Here is a 23251-nt window from a genome sequence, read left to right on the forward strand (position 1 = left end):
ATGCATCATCAAGATCATAGTTTATCATTAGAGCCAATTTCCTCAAATGTTAAAGTCCATTTTAGTGTAAATGCCTTTACATTCTGAGTCAATAATTTGTAATGAAGTAGTCAATGCAGTTTTATAGTTGCATGAATTGTTATTTATTTTTAAGTTTTTTATTCTGGTAAAATTAATATATAATGTTTTCTTATTGTCATATACACAATAGCATGATTTAACAGTTCTATACATAGTGGTCACCATGAGTAAACTCCTAATCTCCATATGGGCTGCATATTGATGAATTTTTGTAGTTACCTTAATTTAATTAATTGTTATGTTTAGTATTATTACTTATTTTCTCACTGTTATTTTCATATTTAGTTGGGTTCCTGTCTTTTTTTTTTTTTAACATAGAGTGCTTTATTAGCTTCATGTGTGCAATATTATAATTCAACAGTTCTATTCATCACCAAGTGCTTACAACAACAAGTGCACTCCTTTATCTCCATCACCTATTTAACCTATCCCCCCTTCTTCTCTGGTAGCCATCAGATTGTTCTCAATGATTAAGAGTCTGTTTCTTGATCTCTCTCTCTCTTCTACCTTTTCTCATTTATTTTGTTTCTTAAATTCCATATGTGTGAAGTCATATGGTATTTGTCTTTCTCTGACTGACTTATTTTGTTGGCACTATACTCACTAGCTTCTTCCATGTTGTTGCAAATGGCAAGATTTCCCTATTTTTTTATGTTAGATACACACACACACACACTCTCACACACACATATACATACACACTTGGAAGCTTCCATAATCTGGAAGATTTTAAAGAAATATGGTACAAATGTCAGGATAGATTTATCCTTTTAAATTAGTGTGTATTTGTGTATTCTTTGGGTAAATACCCAGTAGTGCTATTGTTTGATTGTTGCCTAATTTTATTTTTAAGTTTTCGAGGGACCTCCATACTGTTTTAAGATGGCTGTAGCAGTTTGATTTCCCAGCAGCAGTACATGAGTGTCCCTATTTCTCTACATCCTTGTCAACATCTGTTTCTTGTGTTGTTGATTTTAGACATTCCAATGTGTGAGGTGATATCTAATTTGTAGTTTTGACTTGCATTTCCCTGAAGGTAAGTGATAATGAACATCTTTTCCTGCTGGCCATCTGTATGTTTTTTTTAGAGAAATGTTCATTCGTGTAGTTTGCCCACTTTAAAACTGGATTATTTGTGTTTTGGGGGGTGTTGAGTTTTATAAGTTCTTATATATTTTGGATACTAGCCCTTTAGATCCCTGTTTTATTTTTGTTCTATTTATTGCACTAGTTAACATACTGAATGTTATGTAGACCATTATCTTTATTTTGTTTGCATGATATATGAAATTCTTAGTGTATTTTACCTTTTAAGTAAAAAATAAATTATAATAGATTATAATAAATACTAAAAAATGAATCTATACAAAGTGAGAAACATTGTAGAATAAACCTTTACCCATCCCTCACCAGAATCTCTATTCTAAGATTGTTCAATTAGTAACCTTTGGTAATAAAATATATGTGTGTTTTTGTCTAAATGTATAACTTTTGCATTTACCACTCAGTCTTCTGAAGATCTTTACATACTAGTCTATATAGATATAACTCATTCTCAACTTCCTCAATGTACTTAAATCTTCTTTATGAAGATACAGCAAAATTCATGTTTCCAGTCCTTTTCATGTTTTCCCCAATTTTATTTTGTTGTAGCCAATAACTAGGATAAAATTCTTTTGAAAAATTTTAAGTATGAGTTTTTGGTTCAAATAGTATTTAAATATTGTATTTAAGTATTTAAATATTGATGTTTGTAGTTATTGGTGATATTTCAAAAAGTCAAGAATGTTGTTTTTCCAGCAGTAATTTAGATGTTTACACTCTTTTTTCCTTAATATATTAATGTGATTATCTACATTGAAGGATTTTATTGTATGGGATTGTTATAGCATTTCTGCTTTATTTTTATAAATTAAATAGCCTATAGGTTCTGTTTTTGTGTAATACTTTCTAGGTTCGATATCAATTTATAAATAGAGCTTTATGAGGCCATCCTTTAGAAGCCATCCTAATGGCTCCTTACCCCCAGCCATTTCTCATCTCTCTGTTAGAATTAATGTTTTCTTTTATACTTATGGTAGCACTGTTGACCAGCTAATATTTTATCCATTTCACTTTAAAAATTTTGTTTCATTATTTGTTCTCCCACTAGAATGTATTAACAGCAGTGTTAGTGCTGGGCATGGTAAATAATTGAGTGAATGGTTTATAGAGAGAATTAGGAATCTGATTTTTTAAAACTGATTTTTAATCAGTTTAAGTAGCACTGGCATGATATTTTATTTGAAAACTTGTGAGTAAAATTGCACTTGGCATTTATCGTTCATCTTTTTTGTGGGAATTTTTTGTTAACACATTATGTGTGTTTATTCTCCTGTTCCTTATAGACACTATGAGGTTGATACTATACTTGGACCCATTTTGTGGTGTACAGTGGAGGTTCATTGGGGTTAAGTAGGTTCCCCATGGCCACCAACCTGTGAGAGTGTCGATGCCAAAGTCAATCCCCAGACTTAAGTCTATGTTACTAATCACATCTCTACAGCTGCTTTGTTGATGGAATTCTCCCACAAAGGCATCTCAGGTTGGTGTTTCCTTGATGGTTAGTTTTTCTGATCTGATTTTATTTATTTATCAACATGTAATATATCATTTGCTTCAGAGGTACAGGTCTTTCATCAGTCTTGCACAATTCACAGCACTCACCGTAGCACATCCCCTCCCCAATGTCCATAACCCAGCCATCCTATTCCCCCACCCCATGACCCAGAAACCCTCAGTTTATTTCCTGAGATTAAGAGTCTCTTTTGGTTTGTTTCCTTCCTGATCCCATCCTGTTTCATTTTTTCCCCTCTCTACCCACAAGACCTCTTGCCCTGCCTCTCAAATTCCTCATATCAGAGAGATCATATGATAATACGATAATTGTCTTTCCCTGATTGACTTAGTTCACTTAGCATAATATCCTCTAGTTCCATCCATGTCATTGCAAATGGCAAGATTTCATTTTTTGATGGCTTCATTATATATATATATATATATATATCACATCTTCTTTATCCATTTATCTGTTGATGGACATCTAGGTTCTTTCCATAGTTTGGCTATTGTGGGCATTGCCACTATAAACATTTGGGTGTGCATGCCCCTTCAAATAACTACATTTGTATCTTTAGGGCAAATATTCAGTAGTGCTATTGCTGGGTCATAGGGCAGCTCTATTTTTAACTTTTTCATTGAGTGTACTTGCTCTTTTTAAAATTTTTTTAAAAAAGATTTTATTTATTTATTTGACAGACAGAGATCACAAGTAGGCAGAGATGCAGGCAGAGAGAGAGAGGGAAACAGGCTCCCTGCTGAGCAGAGGGCTCAATGTGGGGCTAGATCCCAGGACCCTGGGATCATGACCTGAGCTGAAAGCAGAGGCTTTAACCTACTGAGCCACCCTTGTGCCCCTATTTTCAACTTTTTGAGGTTGTTTTCAACTGTTTTCCAGAGTGGCTGCATGAGCTTAATTTCCACCAACAGTGTAGTAGGGATCCCCTTTCTCCACATCCTTACCAACAGCTGTAATTTTCTGACTTGTTAATTTTAGCCATTCTAATTGGTATGAGGTGGTATCTCACTGTGTTTTGATTTGTATTTCCCTGATGTCGAGTGATGTTGAGCACTTTTTCATTTATCTGTTGGCCATTTGGATGGCTTCCTTGCAGAAATGTCTGTTCATGTCTTCTGCCCACTTCTTGATTGGATTATTTGTTCTTTGGATGTTGAGTTTGACAAGGTTTTTATAGATTTTGGATAGTAGCCCTTTATCTGATATGCCATTTGCAAATATCTTCTCCCATTCTGTTGGTTGTCTTTGGTTTTGTTGACTATTTCCTTTGCTGTGCGAAAGCTTTTGATCTTGATGAAGTCCCAATATTTCATTTTTGCCCTTGCTTCCCATGCCTTTGTTTCAACATCTGAAAATCAATCAATATGACAAAACACTAATAAAAGAAAGAACATGAACCATATGATACTCTTAATAGGTGCTGAAAAAACATTTGACAAAGTACAACATCCTTTCTTAATCAAGCCTCTTCATAGTATAGGGATAGAGCATACATACCTCAGTATCATCAAAGCCATCTATGAAAACCCACAGTGAATATCATTTTCAATGGGGAAAAGCTGAGTGTTTCCCCTAAGGTCAGGAACATGGCAGGACTGTCCACTATCACCACTGCAATTCAACATAGTATTAGGAGTCCTAGCCTCATCAAATTCTCACTCTTTGCAGATTATACGATATGTTATGTGGAATATCCAAAATACTCCACCCCAAAGCTACTAGAACTCAGACAGGAATTCAGTGAAGTGTCAGGATATAAAATCAATGCACAGAAATCAGTTGCATTTCTATACACCAATAATAGCAAGACAGAAGAAAGAGAAATTAAGGAGTTGATCCCATTTATAATTGCACCGAAAACCACAAGATACCTAGGAATATACCTCACCAAAGAAGCAAAGAATACATACTCAGAAAACTATAAAATGCTCATGGAAAAAATTGAGGAAGACACTAAGAAATGGAAAACTCTTTCATGCTTATGGATTGGAAGAATGAATATTTTGAATATGTCTATGCTACCTAAAGCAATCTACATGTTTAATGCAATCTCTATCAAAATCCCATCCATTTTTTCAAAGAAATGGAACAAATCATCCTACAATTTATATGGAACCAGAAAAGACCCTGAATAGTCAGAGGAATGTTGAAAAAGAAAGTCAACTTCGGTGGCATCACAATTCCAGACTTTAATCTCTATTACAAACCTGTAATCATCAAGACAGTATGGTACTGGGACAAAAACAGACACATAGATAAACAGAACAGAACAGAGAGCCCAGAAATGGACCTTCAACTCTATGGTCATCTAGCCTTCGACAAAATAGCAAAGACTATCCAATGGAAAAAAGATAGTCTCTTCAACACATGGTGTTGGAAAAATTGGACAGCCACATGCAGAAGAATGAAACTGGACCATTTCTTTATATCACACACAAAAATAGTCTCAAAATGTATGAAAGACCTCATTGTGAGATGATAATCCATCAAAATCCTTGAGGAGAACACAGGCAGCAACCTCGTCAACCTTAGCCACAGCAACTTCTTCCTAGAAACATCACCGATGGTTAGTTTTTCATCCATGTTACTTATTTCTCTTAAAGATATCAATCCATTGATATTTCTTTTTCTGTCATTGTTAGTTCCAGTAAATTATGTTTCCTTAGATAATTGTCCATTTCATTCAGGTTCTTGCCATTATTTGCATAAATTGAGTAATTAGTATCTGGTGATTCTTTTTTTTTTTTTTTTTTTTTTTTTTTACTGTGCTGTAGTGATATTTATAATTTTTAAAATTTATAAACAGTAAGTTAGCATAATTTCAAACTTATGTAGCCCTGATTATTCCAAAATATGAACAGGAAGTTTGTAAAGGGTCAGGGATTTTCAAATTTCGACAGCCAAGGTGTTACCTTTCTCTAGTTTCAACTGACATTTACCTCGAAAGAGTCAAATGTCCTCTTGAGCACTGTAAAATAACAGGACAGACAGTTGTGTGTACCATACACTTTGTGAGTGCTAGAAATTCTGGCAGAGATGTTGGCCAGAGAAGAGACAGGAGCCCTGCAGGAATTAAGAATGTGCCCCATCCTCACCTCCCACGGTGAAAGCAGTAACATCATGCTGACAGTCACAAGAATTCATCCGATAATCTTATTTTGGTTTTAAAGATGTATGTATGTATGTATGTATGTATTTGGGGCAAGTGTGGGGAGAGGTGGAGGGAGAGGGAAAGAGAGATTCCCAAGCAGATTTCACACTGAGCAAACCCGAGACAATGCTTGACCCCATGACCTTGAGATCATGATCTGGCGTGATATCAAGAGATGGACATTCTACCAACTGAGCCATCATGGTGCTCCCGATTCTGCTTCTTGGCTAGGATTCATGTCTTTTCTTCACTACTTTCAACTAGTCTCTACGTCAAGGGTCAGAGGTAGCCTTGAACATTCTTATTCTCACTGTATGTTGTATTTTGATTATACCATAAAGCATTACATAAAGAGGAAAATTCTGCTTTTAAAATCACCATGAGGGGCACCTGGGTGGCTCAGTGGGTTAAAGCCTCTGCCTTCCGCTCAGGTCATGATCCCAGGGTCCTGCGATCGAGCCCCTCGTCAGGCTCTCTGCTCAGTGGGGAGCCTGCTTTATTCTCTCTCTGCCTGCCTCTCTGCCTACTTGTAGTCTGTCAAATAAATAAATAAAAATCTTAAAAAAAAATCACCATGAAATAAGTGAGGTGGTTTAGGATTTCTTTATTCAGCATGATACTGATTTTGGATTTAAGACTTACATTTTTATTATATATTAGGAAATACCCATCTATGCTCATAATATAATAGTACATTTTGCTGGGTTTGGCCAGCAAACCCTGAAGCAGCAAATAAGATTGCTCCAGATACCTTAGTAGGAGAAAGGAGAGCGCCTGGAAGCAGACACTTTAGGGGCAAAGGTCCCAGGCCAGACTCTGCTTCTACTTTTATTGTGAATGTTATCAATCCAACAATGGAATAAGAAAAGAAGGAAGGTATGGGAGGCTGTAATACTCCAGACAGTGATTGGGAGCATTGTGTGAATAGAACAAGCTGTGCTCCTGATGGATATGCATGTAGGGAGTGCCTGGAGCATGTGACTTCCAAAGATAAGTGCTTCTCCTAAATCAAGCATTTATCTCTGGATGAGTGCATTGAGCCACAATGAGGATCTGGTTAGTTAGAGCCCCTGGAAAGCCCCTTTGCTTTTCTACTAGTCTGATCGAGGGACTCATGGGTTTATTAAATATTATCTAGCCAAACACTATGAATTCCCACATTTTTTGAAAGTGAGATAGAATTAACTATGTTTTAAGAGCTTAGAAATACAATCATGTGTTTTTTTTTTCCTTGACCTATTTTCATCTGATATAGGTAAATTTAAAAATATAAATTATCATTGTACTGGGAAGGTTCATTCAGCACAAGAAGGGGTAACAGGGTCTAAATTTACCCTTCTGCCTAAAACATCAAACAAGATGGAAAATATGCAAAATACTGGTTTTCAAGACTAGACATCAGAAGGAGTGATCACTGAGAGATGAGAAAAAAAACAAGTTGAGTCCTAGAATTGTCCCAGCTTTGCACTGAAAAGTTTTCATGCTGCAGCACAGACAGGAATATTTAGGAAATCCTGGACAGCCTTTGAGTTGAGGGCAAGGAACTGAGAGTCCTACAGCAAGGCACCAAGGGAGCTAGAATGCAGAGGGTGATATTCTGGAGAGGATAGAGCTAGCAAGGCAGAGAGACTGAGAGAGAGATAGAGAGAGACAGAGACAGAGAATGGAAGTAGAGTGAGTGGGAAGGAGAGGGAGGAATGAGAGAGAAGGGGGAAAAGGGAGAGTTAGAGGAAAGGAGGAGGAGGGAAGGGGAAAGGAGGAGGAATGGAGAGAGAGAGGACAGAGGAGGGAGGAAAAAAGGAGGGAGAAAGGGGAGAGAGAATAAGAGAGATAGAATATGAGAGGGTACTTGAGAGAGATGAGAGGGAACTTGAGAAGAGAGCATGAGAGATTAGTGAGACTATGTGAGAGACAACAGGAGAGAGAAAAAGAAAAGGAAAGAATCAGTGCTGGAGAGCTGCAAGGATCCTCCTAGATTGTTCATCAGAGTAGCGATCAGTGTGTGCATGTGCATTTGAGGAAACTGCTTGGGGCTGGGTGGTGATTTACCTGGCTGCATTAGGGAGGATTGTCCAGTGTTCCCTGGGTCAGTCACAGAGGCTGGTCTCTCAGCGGGACAACTTGGGCAGATTCTGGCTCATAGGGCGGGACACTGGCTGAGGTTTTAGGAAGATCTTGCGTCAGTAATGGGACACAATTGTCCCTAAACTGAGCACTGTTCCAAACCTGTCGAATAAACCATAACAATAAGAATAAAGAAAAAATCTCCAAGGAAAACATCCAAGAGAAACTAGTGTGTTTAGAATTTTATGTCTCTGATAACATGAGAGATTGGTCTGATTATTGTTCCTGTGATGCTCTTGTTTCATTCTGGTTTAAGGGTTATGCTGGGTGCCCAAAATGAGTCAGGAAGAATTTTAAGTTCTCCTCAGCCCTGAGCCATTTATATTAATCCTACATTTTGATTAATTCTTATATAGTATCATTGGTAATGTTATATGGGAGTAGAATTTTGTTTAGAGAGAAGAAAGGTATCAAATTGTTTATTTACTTTAAAGTATAGGTAATTCTAGGTTTTAATTATTTTTCTGTGTCTCTTCAGAAATCTACATCTTTCTTAACAGAGCTCCACTTTCTAAACAGGCAAGGATACTGTCATAAATTCATTGTTGATATTCTTTTATTATCTTTTTCAGATATGTAAGTATATTGATAACACCATCTTCATTCTTGATTCTGATCTTTTGTTCTTTCTATTAGTTTTTCTTCACTCATTTTGCTAGGAACATTAATTTTGTAAATCTTTCAAAGAGCCAATCTGGCTTTATGTATTTTCTCTTTTTTTCAATAAAATTAAATTTCAATGATTTCTGTCTTTTATTTACTACTTCCTTTCTACAATGTCCTCTCAGTTTATTTTGCTTTCTTGTTTTCAACTTCTTGAGATGAAATGTTAACTCATTTCTTACACTATCTCTTGTTTCCTAATACTTTTCATTAAAGCTACTTATTCCATTCTACACACCCCTTTAAATAATTGGGAAACACTGTTATATTTGTGTTGGATTTCACTATATATATTCTGTATGATTTAAGTCCTTTGAGATGCGTTGCAACTTGTTTTTTGTTTGTTTGTTTGTTTGTTTTTTGCTAAGTGGTGTCTGTTAGCACTCTGAGGTAAGTAGACTCCTCCCACAGTATTTTCACCCTCCCCACTCCCATACTAACACAGGTTCTATATACTTGCCTGTGTGTCCCTATGTGACAAATTCAAGATTCTTCCCCTTAGGTTAGAAACTTGCTTTATTACATTTGAGACAACACTTAAATGGATAGTATGAAATTTGCTCTCATGATATTCTGGAAGTCAGTTCTAGGTGTCCATGTGCAAAAACATAGCTTAAACCTAACTGAAATAACTTTGCCTATTGTGAAAGTCATGTTTGAAAGAAGAAAGGTTTTACATATTTTGTCTACACTGGACATTTCTCCTTTGGTGATTCAATCTTAAGTTGTTCTTTGGAGATTCTACATCCCCCCCCAAACAGCCCCCAGAGGACATATTTCTTCAAGTCCTGTTGTACATGGTAATTATCCTGGTGGCATCTCTGGAGATCCAGGTCTACCCACAAAATTATGATGAGAGTCCCAATGAATTTAATTAGGGAAGAATGACTCATGGAGATGCACCAATGGAACGACTCAATAGCGCTTGCTGTGGTTCAAATGAAGTTAAAGTGTTTACAGACCTTTATCTTGATCTCAAAGGGTATTTGGATCCATGTTCATATGACTGGCTTTTTCAGGAATCAAATGATGGAATCAGAACTTAGTAAAGTGTCTAGGTGAACTTATTCTCCATCATTCAGGGAATCCAAACTTTAACTATGTTTGTGCAGACAGACCAGTATAAATTATTAAGTGACTGTCATAAAGGCTATTTCACTATTTTACTTATATTGACAATGAAAAAAAATCTTTATTTAAGCAATTCACAATTTTCTCTCCCACAAAGGTGTTTGTTTGTTTTTTGTTTCTTTGGTGTTTTTTTTTTTTTTTTTTCTGGTCATGAAGATGTTGGTTTAACATTTGTTATTATGGCAAATTAGGCTAACAAAGATTTTAGTTCTCTTTGTTCACAGCCAATGTTCAGACCTTTTTAGATTACAGGGACTTTTTATTCATTTTGAAAATCCCAGAAATTTAAGAAGTAACCTTTATCTGAAAAACTGAAAAGACTTTCTGCAAACATAGAAAGTATTGTTCACATGGAAACAATTCATGATCCTGTGATGATGAATGTGTTTTCTTGGTCTGTGTGCTCAGAGATGATATTAGTGCACAAAAGAGAAGGGACAAGGGACTGCAACCTTGAATTGAAAGGAGTTTCAGCATGCAGGTAACCCAGGAAGTGTAACTAGTTGTAAGATTCCAAAGTAGACTTTATATTTTACATCTTGGTGGTGCTGGGATTCAGTCTTTTAAAATTCCTGCTGTGTGAATCTCATAATCAGCCATATTAGTGATTCTTTATGATTATTAGAATATATGGGAATTAGCTCAGGTCTGTAATACCACTTTTGGCTATTTTCATATATAAAGATACAGAATAAATGTACTTTCTCCAACTTCTCTAACATCAGTATTTTTAGAAACTAGTTTCAGGCTTAGGGATATTTTTAATGGGCCAAATATTTCTAACTCTATAGGTGGTCCAAATTGATATGTTCTCTGAGCATTGTTTGCTGATCTGTGGAAGTTTAGAGGATGGTGTAGCATGCTCAGACTTGAATGAGTGATTATAAGGAATCCAAGGTCACATTTTCATAATCAAGCTCTTACTTCACTTCCTATTTTTTTGTTTACAGTATCATAGCATATGTCTGTTGGCTATTCCTATAAATGCTTCTTTACATGATTTACCCACTTGACATTGGTTTCTTTGTCGTCTATATTTTATTTGCTTAAAGCTCTGTGTGTATTTTGATATTAACTCTGTGTATGTCCTCTAAAATGCAAGTCCATCTACTTTTATCTATTGATGTCATGGTATCTTTTTAAAGTTCTTGAGATGTTCTGATATCATAAAATATATCAATTTCATTTATGAGTTAAGAGGATTCCAGAAGTTAGAAAGTCATGTCTTGTGTTAGCTGGGAAGTAAATACAAACCTTGCTGTAGTTTTTCATTAAATCAATGCATTTAAAAATTTGTATATGAAGAGTTCATTACATGTACAATTTTACTAGCTTCCAGTTGGAAAGTTGGTTGTGCCCCTCCATTTATTTATTACTGTGTCCTTTCCCCACAGTGTTTTTAGTGACTTATCTCTGCCTGAATCAGCAAGAGTGGTGAGGTTAGGGAAAATGTTTCCATCCATCTTTTATTCTTATAATTTCTGAAAGTACTAGAATGTAAGAAACTACAATGCCTATTAGGTAAATGAATAAACAGATTGTGTTATATTTCAGGAAGTCAACAGTAATTATCACATTAATAGCTACTTTTTTCTTGAACTGTGAAATAAGGAGATGCAAAAGAACATATGGAACACAGGAACAATGTGACTGAGTTTGTCCTGTTGGGGCTCACCCAGAGCCTTCAAGGTCAGAAAATACTATTTGTCGTGTTCTTGATCATCTACATTGTGACGATGGTGGACAACCTACTCATTGTGGTGACTGTGGTGGTAAGCCCATCCCTGGATACCCCTATGTACTTCTTCCTTGGCTACTTATCATTTATGGATGCTGTTTATTCTACTACAGTTACTCCAAATATGATTATAGACTTACTCTATGAGAAGAAAACCATTTCCTTCCAAGGTTGCATGTCCCAGCTCTTTATAGAGCACTTATTTGGTGGTGCTGAGATTTTGCTCCTGGTGGTCATGGCCTATGACCGCTACGTGGCCATCTGCAAACCTTTGCATTATTTGACAATCATGAATCAACGGGTGTGTGTTCTATTGCTGCTGTTGGCCTGGGTTGGAGGTTTTCTGCATGCTGTCGTTAAACTTCTCTCAGTTTACAACCTTCCCTTCTGTGGTCCCAATGTCATTGACCACTTCGTCTGTGACATGTATCCATTATTAAAACTTGCATGCACTGACACCTACATTATTGGCCTCACTGTGATTGCCAATGATGGAACAATCTGTGTGGGCATCTTTACAGTCTTACTCATTTCCTATGGGGTCATTCTGCACTCCCTGAAGACTCTTAGTCAGGAAGGGAGGCACAAAGCCTTATCCACTTGTGGCTCTCACATTACAGTGGTGGTCCTCTTCTTTGTCCCTTGCATTTTTATGTATGTGAGACCTCCTTTCACCTTACCCATTGATAAATTCTTGACTGTGTTTTACACAGTCATCACCCCTATGTTAAACCCTCTGATCTATACTCTGAGAAACGGAGAGATGAAAAATGCCATGAAAAAGCTGTGGACCCGAAGAAGAAAATGATGCTGAAAAGAAATTTTCACCTTTTTTCAATGAAGAGTTGCTCCATCCAGGAAAGGATTATTTATTTGTAATGAATTTCTCCTCAGGTTTAATGAACTTGTGTATGATGAAAGCACTTAAGGTGTAAATATTGTAATGATCAAAAAGGTTTCTAAGATTTTCATAAATTGTTAGTAAAATAGGTCTGTAGCTTTGGGTATAAAATGTCTTTGTTGACACTATGAGTTTCTGTTCTATGTGATAAGTTATGCTATAGTTAATACTATACCTTTATTTTCATTACTGGACAATTTTCACTTGCTTCTCTTTTGCCCAATTATTCTTTTTCAGAATTAATAGTGCTCATTACATATTTCTGAGAAGCATTTTAAGAATGGGACCTTAGCACTTGGTTCACTCCTTCCTTACAAAGACAACTCCTATTAATACTTGAGGTATATGTCTTATTTTTGTATTTGCAAGATATTTGATTGTATAATTTTGTTCATTGCTTAGTGCATAAGATTGAAAGGGAATGCTGTTTCCAAATTATAATATAAATCATAAAGAAGTTAAGTGAAGAAAAAATATGAACAAAATACGTAGATATAATAAGTTAGATTCACTTATTTTTCTGAGAAGGGAATCCTATTATTTCCTCATGTGGAGAAGCTTTGTTTGGTGTTATATTTTCACTGGGATGACCCATTAACATTCCCTGATCATTTGGAATATCTGATAATATCTCTGTCATTTTTTTAGTATCCCCATCTCTTCTTCTGCTTACAGTGTTTCATCGTCTTTTTTAGGGAACTAGGCCCTTCCTTTCATATGTGGAATTACCATAATGCATAATTCATGACCTTCAAATATGCAATATGGAACCTGACAGTAGATATTTTGGATAATATCATTGTAAGAAAGATGCTGACAACATGGCAAACCATTCTTACCTCTGTTGTGGATGGAATGCAGATTATTTGGCAATAAAGAGGCCATAATATATATTGATTTCCTTAATGGATACCTCTTTCTTAAGCTTCACTCTCTCTGAATGAGGTTTGAAAGAAAATATTATCAGCTTCTAAAAGTGTAGGAAGCATGTGGACAATGAAACTCCTGGTTTTGCCCCCTTATTTAGTCTGGATTCATGAGGTACTCAGGCTTTGGGGAATGGAGCCTTTCACTGTTAAGTCACAGTGTATGAAAAACTCTATATCCCTGTTTTAGCTCAGTTAGTATTACCTAGAGATACTTTATGTCATCTCAAAGTCTTCCCAAACATGACGTTATTCCTTCATTGATAGTAAAAATTTGATTTTATCATCTTTTGGGTGTTGCTGTAAGCTCAATATATGTGTTCCCCCTAAAATTCACGAGAAAAATCCTATATACTACATGGTATTTAGAGATGGAGGGTTTGGCAGGTGATTAAGCTATGAAGGCAGGCTCTCATGAATGGGTCTAGTGTCTCCTTAAAAAAAGATACCACAGGAATACCTGGGTGGCTCAGTCTGTTAAGGGTCTGCCTTCAGCTTAGATCCTGACTTAAGGGCCCTGGGACTGAGTCCCTCATGGAACTCCCTTCTTTTCTTCTCTCTCTGCCCCTTTCTTTGTCTCTCATAAATAAATAAATAAAATCTTAAAAAAAAAAAAAGGATAAAAAGAGATACCCTGGGGTGCCTGGGTGGTTCAGTGGGTTAATCTTCTGCCTTTGGCCCAGGCCATGATCCCAGGCTGGGTTTGAGCCCCACATCAGCGGGGGAGCCTCCTTTTCTGTCTACCTGCTGTTCTTGCTGCTTATTCTCTCTCTCTTTTTCTCTCTCAAACATATAAGTAAAATCTTTAAAAAATAAGTAAAAAGAGACAGCACAGACTTCACTTGCTTTTTTTTTTTTTTTTTTTTTTTTTTGCCATGTGAGAAAACAGAAAAAAAGAAAGTAATCTATGAACTAGGAAGCAGGCTCTCACCAGATGGTAGAATCTGCAAGTGTCTTGATCTTGGACTTCAAGACACTTGCAAACCCCAGAACCATGAGAAATAAATGAGGCTGAAGCCAGTCTATGGTATTCTGCTATAGCAACCCAAATGGACTTAAATAGACATTTAGTTAATTTCCAAATTTTTAGTGTTATTTCAAGTATTGAGATAAAAAATCCTAGTTAACTGTCTATGTTCATTGGTCTGTAAGTTCCCGTAAGGCAGAGAACATTACTTAATTGTCTTTGTACTCTGTATTTGCACAATGTCTGGGACATTGAATCCACTCATGAACTTTGTCAGTTACTTGCATTCTCAAATTGTGGAACTACTGGAGTGAGAATTTTGAGTCTTTTTTTTTTCATTATATACATTTGCAACAAACATTTCATCTTCTTTGATATTTGCTACAGTATGTTGTTTTATTATAATTATGGGTGTTTTAAATAAGGATGTCATCTTTTAATATTCTTTTACTTTGATTTCTTCTAGCACATCACTTGGGAAATGTCATTTACTGTCATTCAATGAAATTATAAGTTTTAATATCTTTTTAAAAAATAACTCCCCCAAAAGTTTTCTTTTCAAATGATCTAGGATTTATTTTGGTTTGTGATGAGGATATATCTAAGCTTGTTTTCCTCTAACAGGAAAAATAATCTGCCAAAGTTATTAATTTCATAATAATTTAAAATTTTTCTATTTAATATGTCAAATTTTATACATTAAGTATGTTTGATTTGGGGCCCATTTCCTCTCCTCCTCTTCTGCTGTCTCTCCCTCTCCTCCTCTTCTTCTTTCTTTTCCTTTGGTGTGTTTTCCTATGACTAACATTCTATGTCAATAGCCAAGGATTTTAACGTGTATTATACTGGGTAGGGATAATATCCCTTAATTTCTCAGCCTTTTCAAGTCTTTTGCAATTTCTAAATATTAATTTTTCCTGATAAACTTTAGGATTATTTTGTGAAGTTTGATCTTCCCATAAATGTATATTTAGTTTTATATGACACTCTGCATTGATTTTAAGGAAACTGGCATGTTTTCATATCTTATTTTCCCATTCAGAATAAGACATAAATTGTGAAGCCTTGATCAATGTCTCAATAAAAATTGCAATAATTTCCATAAGTATATAAATCTTGCCTGTTGATTTCCTTATTTAAGAAGGAGCTTGTCTTATTTACATTTGAGTCAATTTTCAATGAGCTAATTAGAAAGGGTTCCATGTCTTTGCTGGAATGAGAGCACAGATTTTATAGGCACTGGTGTTTGTTTGTATGCAAATGGTCATAAGCCTACACTCACCAATACACAAGTATGTATCCAACCACAGAAATCTGTATCTGATCTTATGTAGCTCTGTATAACCACATGTAGTCAATGATCTGTAGTTCTGTATCCCACTTCATATATGTGTCTACATGTAAACATACAGAGACCTATATCTAACAACAAAAGTGGGAGTATTTGACGACCCATAGGAATACATGTCTTATATATGTGTCTGTGTGTGTGTGTATTATTTGATATGATCATACACAGGTCTATATCTATCTACACACAGGGCTATTTTTACACACAGGTCTGTATCTGACTGATATGAATTTGTTGAGGACTTGATTGAACAATTCTTCAGTTCTGTGTAGCATGGACTGAAGTTATTCTCTGGTATTCAGCTGATTAGGGTGTTAGGAAGTGTTTAAGATGACTTTACTCATGTTAGCTGTGCCTTGGCAGGATGGAGAGAAGGCTGGTATATTCTGGCTCCTTCTCTTTCCCCATGTAGTCTGTCTTTCCAGTAAGTATGTGAGACTTGTAAAATAGCAGTTCAGGGTTTCCTGAGGGAAGACACAGAAGGGATTAGGCCAGTTAAGATCTCACCCCATCCTGACATGATCTTGAAGTTCAGGATCTCAAGTTCTAAAACCACACTGCTTCTGCACCAAAAGGAAGGCAATCTGTGGAATGGAAGAAAGTATTTTCAAGTCATTTATTTTATAAGGAGTTAATATCCAAAATGTATGAAAAATTTATACAACTAAATAGGAAAAAAGCAAATAAAAACAAGAAACTGGTCAAAAAATTGACAAAGGGTCTGAATAGATATTTTTTAAAGAAGACATACAAATAGTCAAGCAGAACATGAGAAGGTGCTCAATGTTACTAATCATCAGAGAAATGCAAATCAAAACCACAATGAGATATACCTGTTAGGATGGATGTTACAAACAATTACAAGATAATGTGCTGGAGAGGATGTAGATAGAAGGGAACCCTAGTTCACTGTTGTTGGGTATGTAAAGTTTTTCAGCCACTGTGCATAATGGCATGGAGATTCTTCAATAAAGTGAAATAAAACCACAATATGGTCCAGAAATGCCCCTTCTGTGAGTATATCCAAGAATATGAAATCAGCATCTCAAGGAGATATCTGCACTCCTAAGTTCATGGTAGTATTACTCACAATAGCCAATATTGGAGCAATCTAACCGTCCACTGATGGATGAATGGAAAAAGAAAATGTATATACAAGAGAATATAAGAGAAAGTCATTCAGCTATCAAAAAGAAGACAGTCCTACCAACTTCAGCACCATGAGAGACATTGAGATCTCTCTTTCTCTTTGCTTTCTCTTGAAGTGAAATTGTCAGACAGAGAAAGACAAATACTCCATGATCTCATTTATGTGTGGAATTTAAAAATCCAATGTATAGGAGGCAAGAACTGAAGGGTAGAGGAAAATGGGAAATATTTGTCAAAGAGTACTAGCTATAAGATGAGTAAGTTCTGGGGAGCTAACATATAGCGGGGTTCAGTACTTAACAACAGTTTATTATAGAAATAGTTGCTGAGAGAGTGAATCTTAAGTGCTTTCATTCCACCTAAAAATTTTGGTTGTGAGGTGCTGTTGTATCAACCAACCTTATTGTGGTAATCATTTTGCAATATATGCATATATCAGATCATTATGTTGTACATCATAACCTTATACAATGTTATATATCAATCATATTTTAATAAAGGTGAGAAAACATAAATAAAGAAGCACCTAAATGATAAACAAATGAACAATAACATTTTATTTTATTACTTTAAAAAAGAAACTCTATAAACTAGAAACATGCTATTTCTTCCATATGCCCTACATAGAATTTGAGGGTGGACAATGTAACCAAGGGTATTGGTCTACAAGGAAAGGCCATATGCTTCCTTTTGTGCAATTATCATAAAAATATCTATATGTTTTTATTAAAGTTTATATAAGGGTCTCACCCAGAAATACTTGGAGACCGGTTCCTCTCAGGTTTGGGCTGAAAGAAGTCCATGGGATAACACCCTTATATATTAGACATTTTTTTAATGGTTAAGAGACTATTAGACATACCTTAAATCTTTCTGAAGTGTTCACTAGGGTCTTATATCGACAACTTTGAGATTATATTTATTTTGGTACCGTTTCTCGCTTTCAGAGCTTTTTGTTTTTTTGGAGAGGCTGGGAATGAGACTCAAGAACTACTTGAATCCAGTAGTTCTGGTCTCCCTTCATGTTTTTCCTGAATTCTGCTTGAGAACTTAACAGGTCCTCTTTTAATTCATCTCTCTTTATCTATTCTTCAACATACCATACGCTGCTGAGAAAACAGCTGGCACTTCAGTATTCTATTTGGAAATGTTAGTCAAATCCACCTGCTTATTCAGGGATATTTCCCATTTTCCGCACTCTTATGGGTGAACGATAGTCACCTTTTGTGGCACGTGGTAACACAAGTCACTTTTTCTTCAATGTCCAAACACAGTTCTTCCCGTATTTTAAGATTTGCCTTACAGAAGCCTTGACACCTTTCCAGCTTCCATCACTTCTGGTGCCAAAACCAACACCACATGCTTTACATTTTGTTATGGAAGCACCATACTTTCAGGTTCCACTGTTTGTTTTGGTTATCTTTTGCTACATGGCATATGACTCCAAAGTTTTATGACATAAAATAAAAGCTATTTTAATTTCCCTCAAAATTTTGTGGAGCAGCAATACAGGCAGAGGTTGGCTGGGTATTTTTTCTGGCTTCACGTGTCATGAGCTGAAGTCACTCTATGGTATTCAGCTGGTAACGGAGTGGTCTGCAGGATTTGGCACAGTTTTACTCATGTTCAAAGTGTCTTGGAAATGAGGACTAGAAGGAACTCACAGAGTCCTTCTCCCTATCCAGTTAGAAACAGTACTACAAGTAGGACAGTCAGACTTTTTACAAAGTGCTCTGAGATCTCAGTTGTAGAAAGCGAAAGGAGTCAAGCCAGTTACAGGCTACCTCCAAAAGGAGCATCATGTCACTTTCACCATTTTCTACTGGTCATGGAAGGGGCATAACCTGCCCAGATTTGAGGTGATGGAGAATTAGGTGATGATGCTTGGTGGGGAAGTCCACAATTGAGGGCAAAGACATATTACAGAAGGGCATGTGGGATGGAGGATATTGTATCTATTGTTGTGAAACACAACTGTCCACATCTCTAAAAGGGCATGCTGGGAGTTTCACATAGATTGTGTTGAATCTACAGATCACTTTGAGTGCATAACATTTTAAAAATATTGAATTTTCTAGTTCTTGAACACAAGGTATTAATTTATTGGAATGTTCACAAAATGTTGTTTTGTTAATATTTATAATTTTTAGTGGAGGGATGTTGTTTATATTTTCCTAAGAAAATTTGTTTTCAGATACTGATGTTAAAGGTTTTTAACATTTTGTAATTTTTCAATTTTTATGAATACATAGAAATGTAATTTAATATTTTATTTTGATCTTGTGTCCTAAAAACTGACTAAATTCACTTGTTAATTCTAGTAATCTGTGTAGATTCCTTAGGGTTTTCTATGGCACAATCCCATTTACAAAAATAGGACAGGGACAACTGGGTGGCTCAGTGGGTTAAAGCCTCTACCTTTGGCTCAGGTCATGATCCCAGGGTCCTGGGATAGAGCCCCATATTGGGCTCTCTGCTCAGCAGGGAGCCTGCTTCCTCCTTTCTCTCTGCCTGCCTCTCTGCCTACTTGTGATCTCTGCCTGTCAAATAAATAAATAAAATCTTCAAAAATAGGACAGTCAATTTCTTGGAAAGATACAAGAGTATTTAGCTTTTTGATTTAGTTTTTAGTCTTTTTACAGAAGCTTGTATTTTTTCTTTATTTTACCCATTTTCTTAAGGTATCAAATTTATTACAATAATGTTTTTCATAAGAACCATTTATTACCATGTCAAAAACTAAAGCATATGTATAATTTCATCTGCTTTTTAATTGTTGATATTGGTAATTTTCTCTTGATCACTTTTGCTAGAAATTTATCATTGTAATATGAAAGTATCAATTTTTGCTTATTTTGATTATTTTATGTTTTCTATTGTATTGATTTTTTAAAATTTATTTATTTTTTTCAGCATAAGAGTATTCATTGTTTTTGCACCACACCCAGTGCTCCATGCAATACGTGCCCTCTCTAAAAAGTCTATGGACTTTTTCAGAGTCCATAGTCTCTCATGGTTCACCTCCCCTTCCAATTTCCCTCAAATCCCTTCTCCTCTCCATCTCCCATTGACCTCCATGCTATTTGTTATGTTCCACAAATAAGTGAAACCATATGGTCATTGACTCTCTCTGCTTGACTTATTTCACTCAGCATAATCTCTTCCAGTCCTGTCCATGTTGCTACAAAAGTTGGGTAATCATCCTTTCTGCTGGAGGCATAATAGTCCATAGTGTATATGCACCACATCTTCCTTATCCATTCATCCTTTGAAGGGCATCTTGGTTCTTTCCACAGTTTGGCAACCATGGCCATTGCTGCTATAAACATTGGGGTACAGATGGCCCTTCTTTTCACTGGGGTACAGATTTACCCCTTCTTTGGGGTAAATACCCAGGAGTGCAATGGCAGGGTCATAGGGATGTTCTATTTTTAATTTCTTAAGGAATCTCCACACTGTTTTCCAAAATGGCTGCACCAACTTGCATTCCCACCAACAGCGTAAGATGGTTCCCCTTTCTCCTCATCCTCTCCAACACATGTTGTTTCCCGTCTTGTTAATTTTGGCCATTCTAACTGGTGTAATGTGGTATCTCAGTGTGGTTTTCATTTGAATCTCCCTGATGGCTAGTGATGATGAACATTTTTTCATATGTCTGATAGCCATCTGTATGTCTTCATTGGAGAACTGTCTGTTCATATCTTCTGCCCATTTTTTTATATGATTGTCTGTTTTGTGCGTGTTGAGTTTGAGGAGTTCTTTATAGATCCTGGATATCAACCTTTTGTCTGTATTGTCAATTGTAAATATCTTCTCCCATTCCGTAGGTTGCCCCTTTGTTTTGTTGACTGTTTCCTTTGCTGTGCAGAAGCTTTTGATTTTGATGAAGTCCCAAAAGTTTATTTTCACTTTTGTTTCCTTTGCATTTGGAGAACGGTGTAAGAGAATGGTCGAGTTTCATTTTTCTACATATAGCTGCCCAGTTTTCCCAGGACCATTTATTGAAGAGACTGTCTTTTTTCCACTGTATATTTTTTCCTGTTTTGTCGAAGATTATTTGCCCATAGAGTTGTATTGATTTTTGATCTTTCTTTCATTACATTCCCCCTCCTTCCCCGGCTTTAATTTATTCTTCTTTTTGTAACTTCTTAAATTAAAAGCTTAGTTGCTTTTAAAGTTTTATCTTTAACATAAGTATAAAGCTATACATAAATTTAGGTAAGCTGAAATAAGCAACTTTTTGTGTGGTTTAGCATGTAAGGAAGATCTTCAACTGATTCATACAGGTATTTAATCACTCATTATCAGTGATCCTTATGAAAAAGAAAACACAGTTCACAACTCAAGATATGTGGAGATGAAGATGCTCAGTGGAGCTCACTGTAAGCTGTGGGAAAACAAATAAAAGTGGAAGCCCCTGGAGTTTTGGTGTAGAGGCAGGCTCTTGTTGGAAAATAATTTGTTTCTTGTAGAAACACTCAGTGGATATTGGACGAAAAATAAGGGATTGAATTAATGAACTGAAAATCATTACAGTGACATAGATTCAGGTCTTGGTCAACTGCATCCACTCCAACACAGACCTACAGAACTGTGACTACTTCCCTTTTAATGAGTTTCAATTTCGACCTCAGCAGCTTCCCTCATCCGAAGGCCATCTGCTTCTGAACCAGGGCCTCTTAGTAGAGATGCTAACAGCTAGAGATAGGACTTCTTTGGCTGAGAACATGATTGGATTACTGAAACCAACAGTGGTTATCCTTTCCCTTTGGCTTAAATGTGATTTGCCTTCCTTAGTTTTGCTATATGAAACTCACAACTTATTATTTGTTTAATCTTTTTTTGTATTCAAATTAGAGACTTCTCACGTATTTGACTGTCTGCTACTTTAAAAAAAAAAGATTTCCTTTATTCATTTGAGAGAGAGAAAATGAGAGAGAGCACAAGTGGGTTGAGGGGCAGAGGGAAAAGCAGACTCCTGCTAAGCAGGGAGCCGGGACTCCATCCTGTGACTCCAAGATCATGACTTGAGCCAAAGGCCATTGCTTAACCACTACTACCTGACTAATTGTTCTTGGCAAAAACTTAGTCTTTTTTTTTCTCTAGGGATTGCCCTGCAAAGAAAACTGTCCAGAGGAGTTTACTGTATTTGAATTTGTTCCAAATATTCTAATAAGCTAATCTATAATGGTCTTACATTCTCTTTCATTGAAAACAGTAGTGATGTGTAAAGCTATAGGCTGTGTCTGTGCATATAAATGGAAGGACTATTTTCCTGGTATAAATGCCCAAGAGATTTCTGACAACTCAAATATCTGCCTAGGCCGGAGTTTCTCTTCATTCCCTAGATGTTTCCTTGATATATTTTCCTGTGCATAGATATACTTCATTGCTTGTGCAAACATATGGGAGACTCCGGTTCTCTGGGATGAAGCTGGGGAAAGGTAGAAACATGATTTTTTATTATGGAAGCAGCCTTAGAAATATGTTTTGAATGACTGAATAGATAAAGAGTTCTCTTACTATGTGAAATATTGCTCAGTCATTGATCTTCTGGGAAGCAAATTCCAGAATTTATTTTGTTAGGCACAGAGACATATTAATGTCCAAACACATGAATGAAATACTTTTTGGGTTACCTCATCATAACTGCCTAATAAGAGATTCATTCAAGTAACTAGTTTAAGGTTATTTAAAAAGTTGAGGGTTTTTGTATCAGCAGATAAGGGTTTGGCCAAGTTAACTTCTACTAATTAGGCCAATTTTTGCATAGTTTTCAAACATAGCAGCTTTTTCTTTCCCTGATGACATTTTCCCAGCAAGTGAGTAGTTCAACTATCTTTGCACAGTAAATATTTATTGTATTTAAGTGTGTTTATATTCTAGACATCCACATGGATAGTTTTGCACTCATCTGAAAGACTGAGATGATAGGAAGCCTGCATGGAAATGTGGAAAATGTGACCACTTGGAACCATTTCTAGATGTACTGATTAACCACACATTATTATATGTTCTATGGGCACACACAGATATGCAAATTATCTACAGTTATCCACACTGAAGGAAGCACTGATTTTAAAGACCAAAGAAAAGACCCAAGAAGTTAGTCTTTAAAACAGCCAAGGTATACTCAATGAAAATTCATGTGATTTACTTAACTATAGGTAGTGTCTTATATACCATATATTTTCATTGGAGGAATTCTGAATTAAGCTAGCAAAACTGAAATTAGCTAGTGTATATAAATGTATTTGGTTTTAGTATTGTAGCCTGACAAATGTTTATTGTCCATTTGACAAATAACAAAGGGGAAAAGGTAAAACATTAAAAAAAAATTTTTTTATTTATTATGAGAGAGAGAGAGAAAGGGAGAGAGAGAGGGAGAGCACACAGGTAGGGGGGCAGAGGGAGAGAACCTCAAACAGACTTTATTTTAGTTTAAAATGAAC

At 36.0% G+C, this 23251-nt stretch overlaps 1 protein-coding gene across 1 annotated transcript; it reads left to right on the forward strand.

The window, feature by feature from the left end:
* Positions 1 to 11395: 11395 nt before the first annotated feature.
* Positions 11396 to 12313, forward strand: LOC309872968 (olfactory receptor 4A15-like; the record flags this gene model as incomplete). The annotated part of the gene is made up of 1 exon (XM_082747934.1): positions 11396 to 12313. The coding sequence occupies one exon, from the start codon at positions 11396 to 11398 to the stop codon at positions 12311 to 12313; it is 918 nt and encodes a 305-aa protein (XP_082604060.1).
* Positions 12314 to 23251: the final 10938 nt, after the last annotated feature.

The sequence above is a fragment of the Mustela nivalis genome, assembly GCF_964662115.1.
Source record: "Mustela nivalis genome assembly, chromosome: 9".
In the NCBI taxonomy this organism is placed as follows: domain Eukaryota; kingdom Metazoa; phylum Chordata; class Mammalia; order Carnivora; family Mustelidae; genus Mustela; species Mustela nivalis.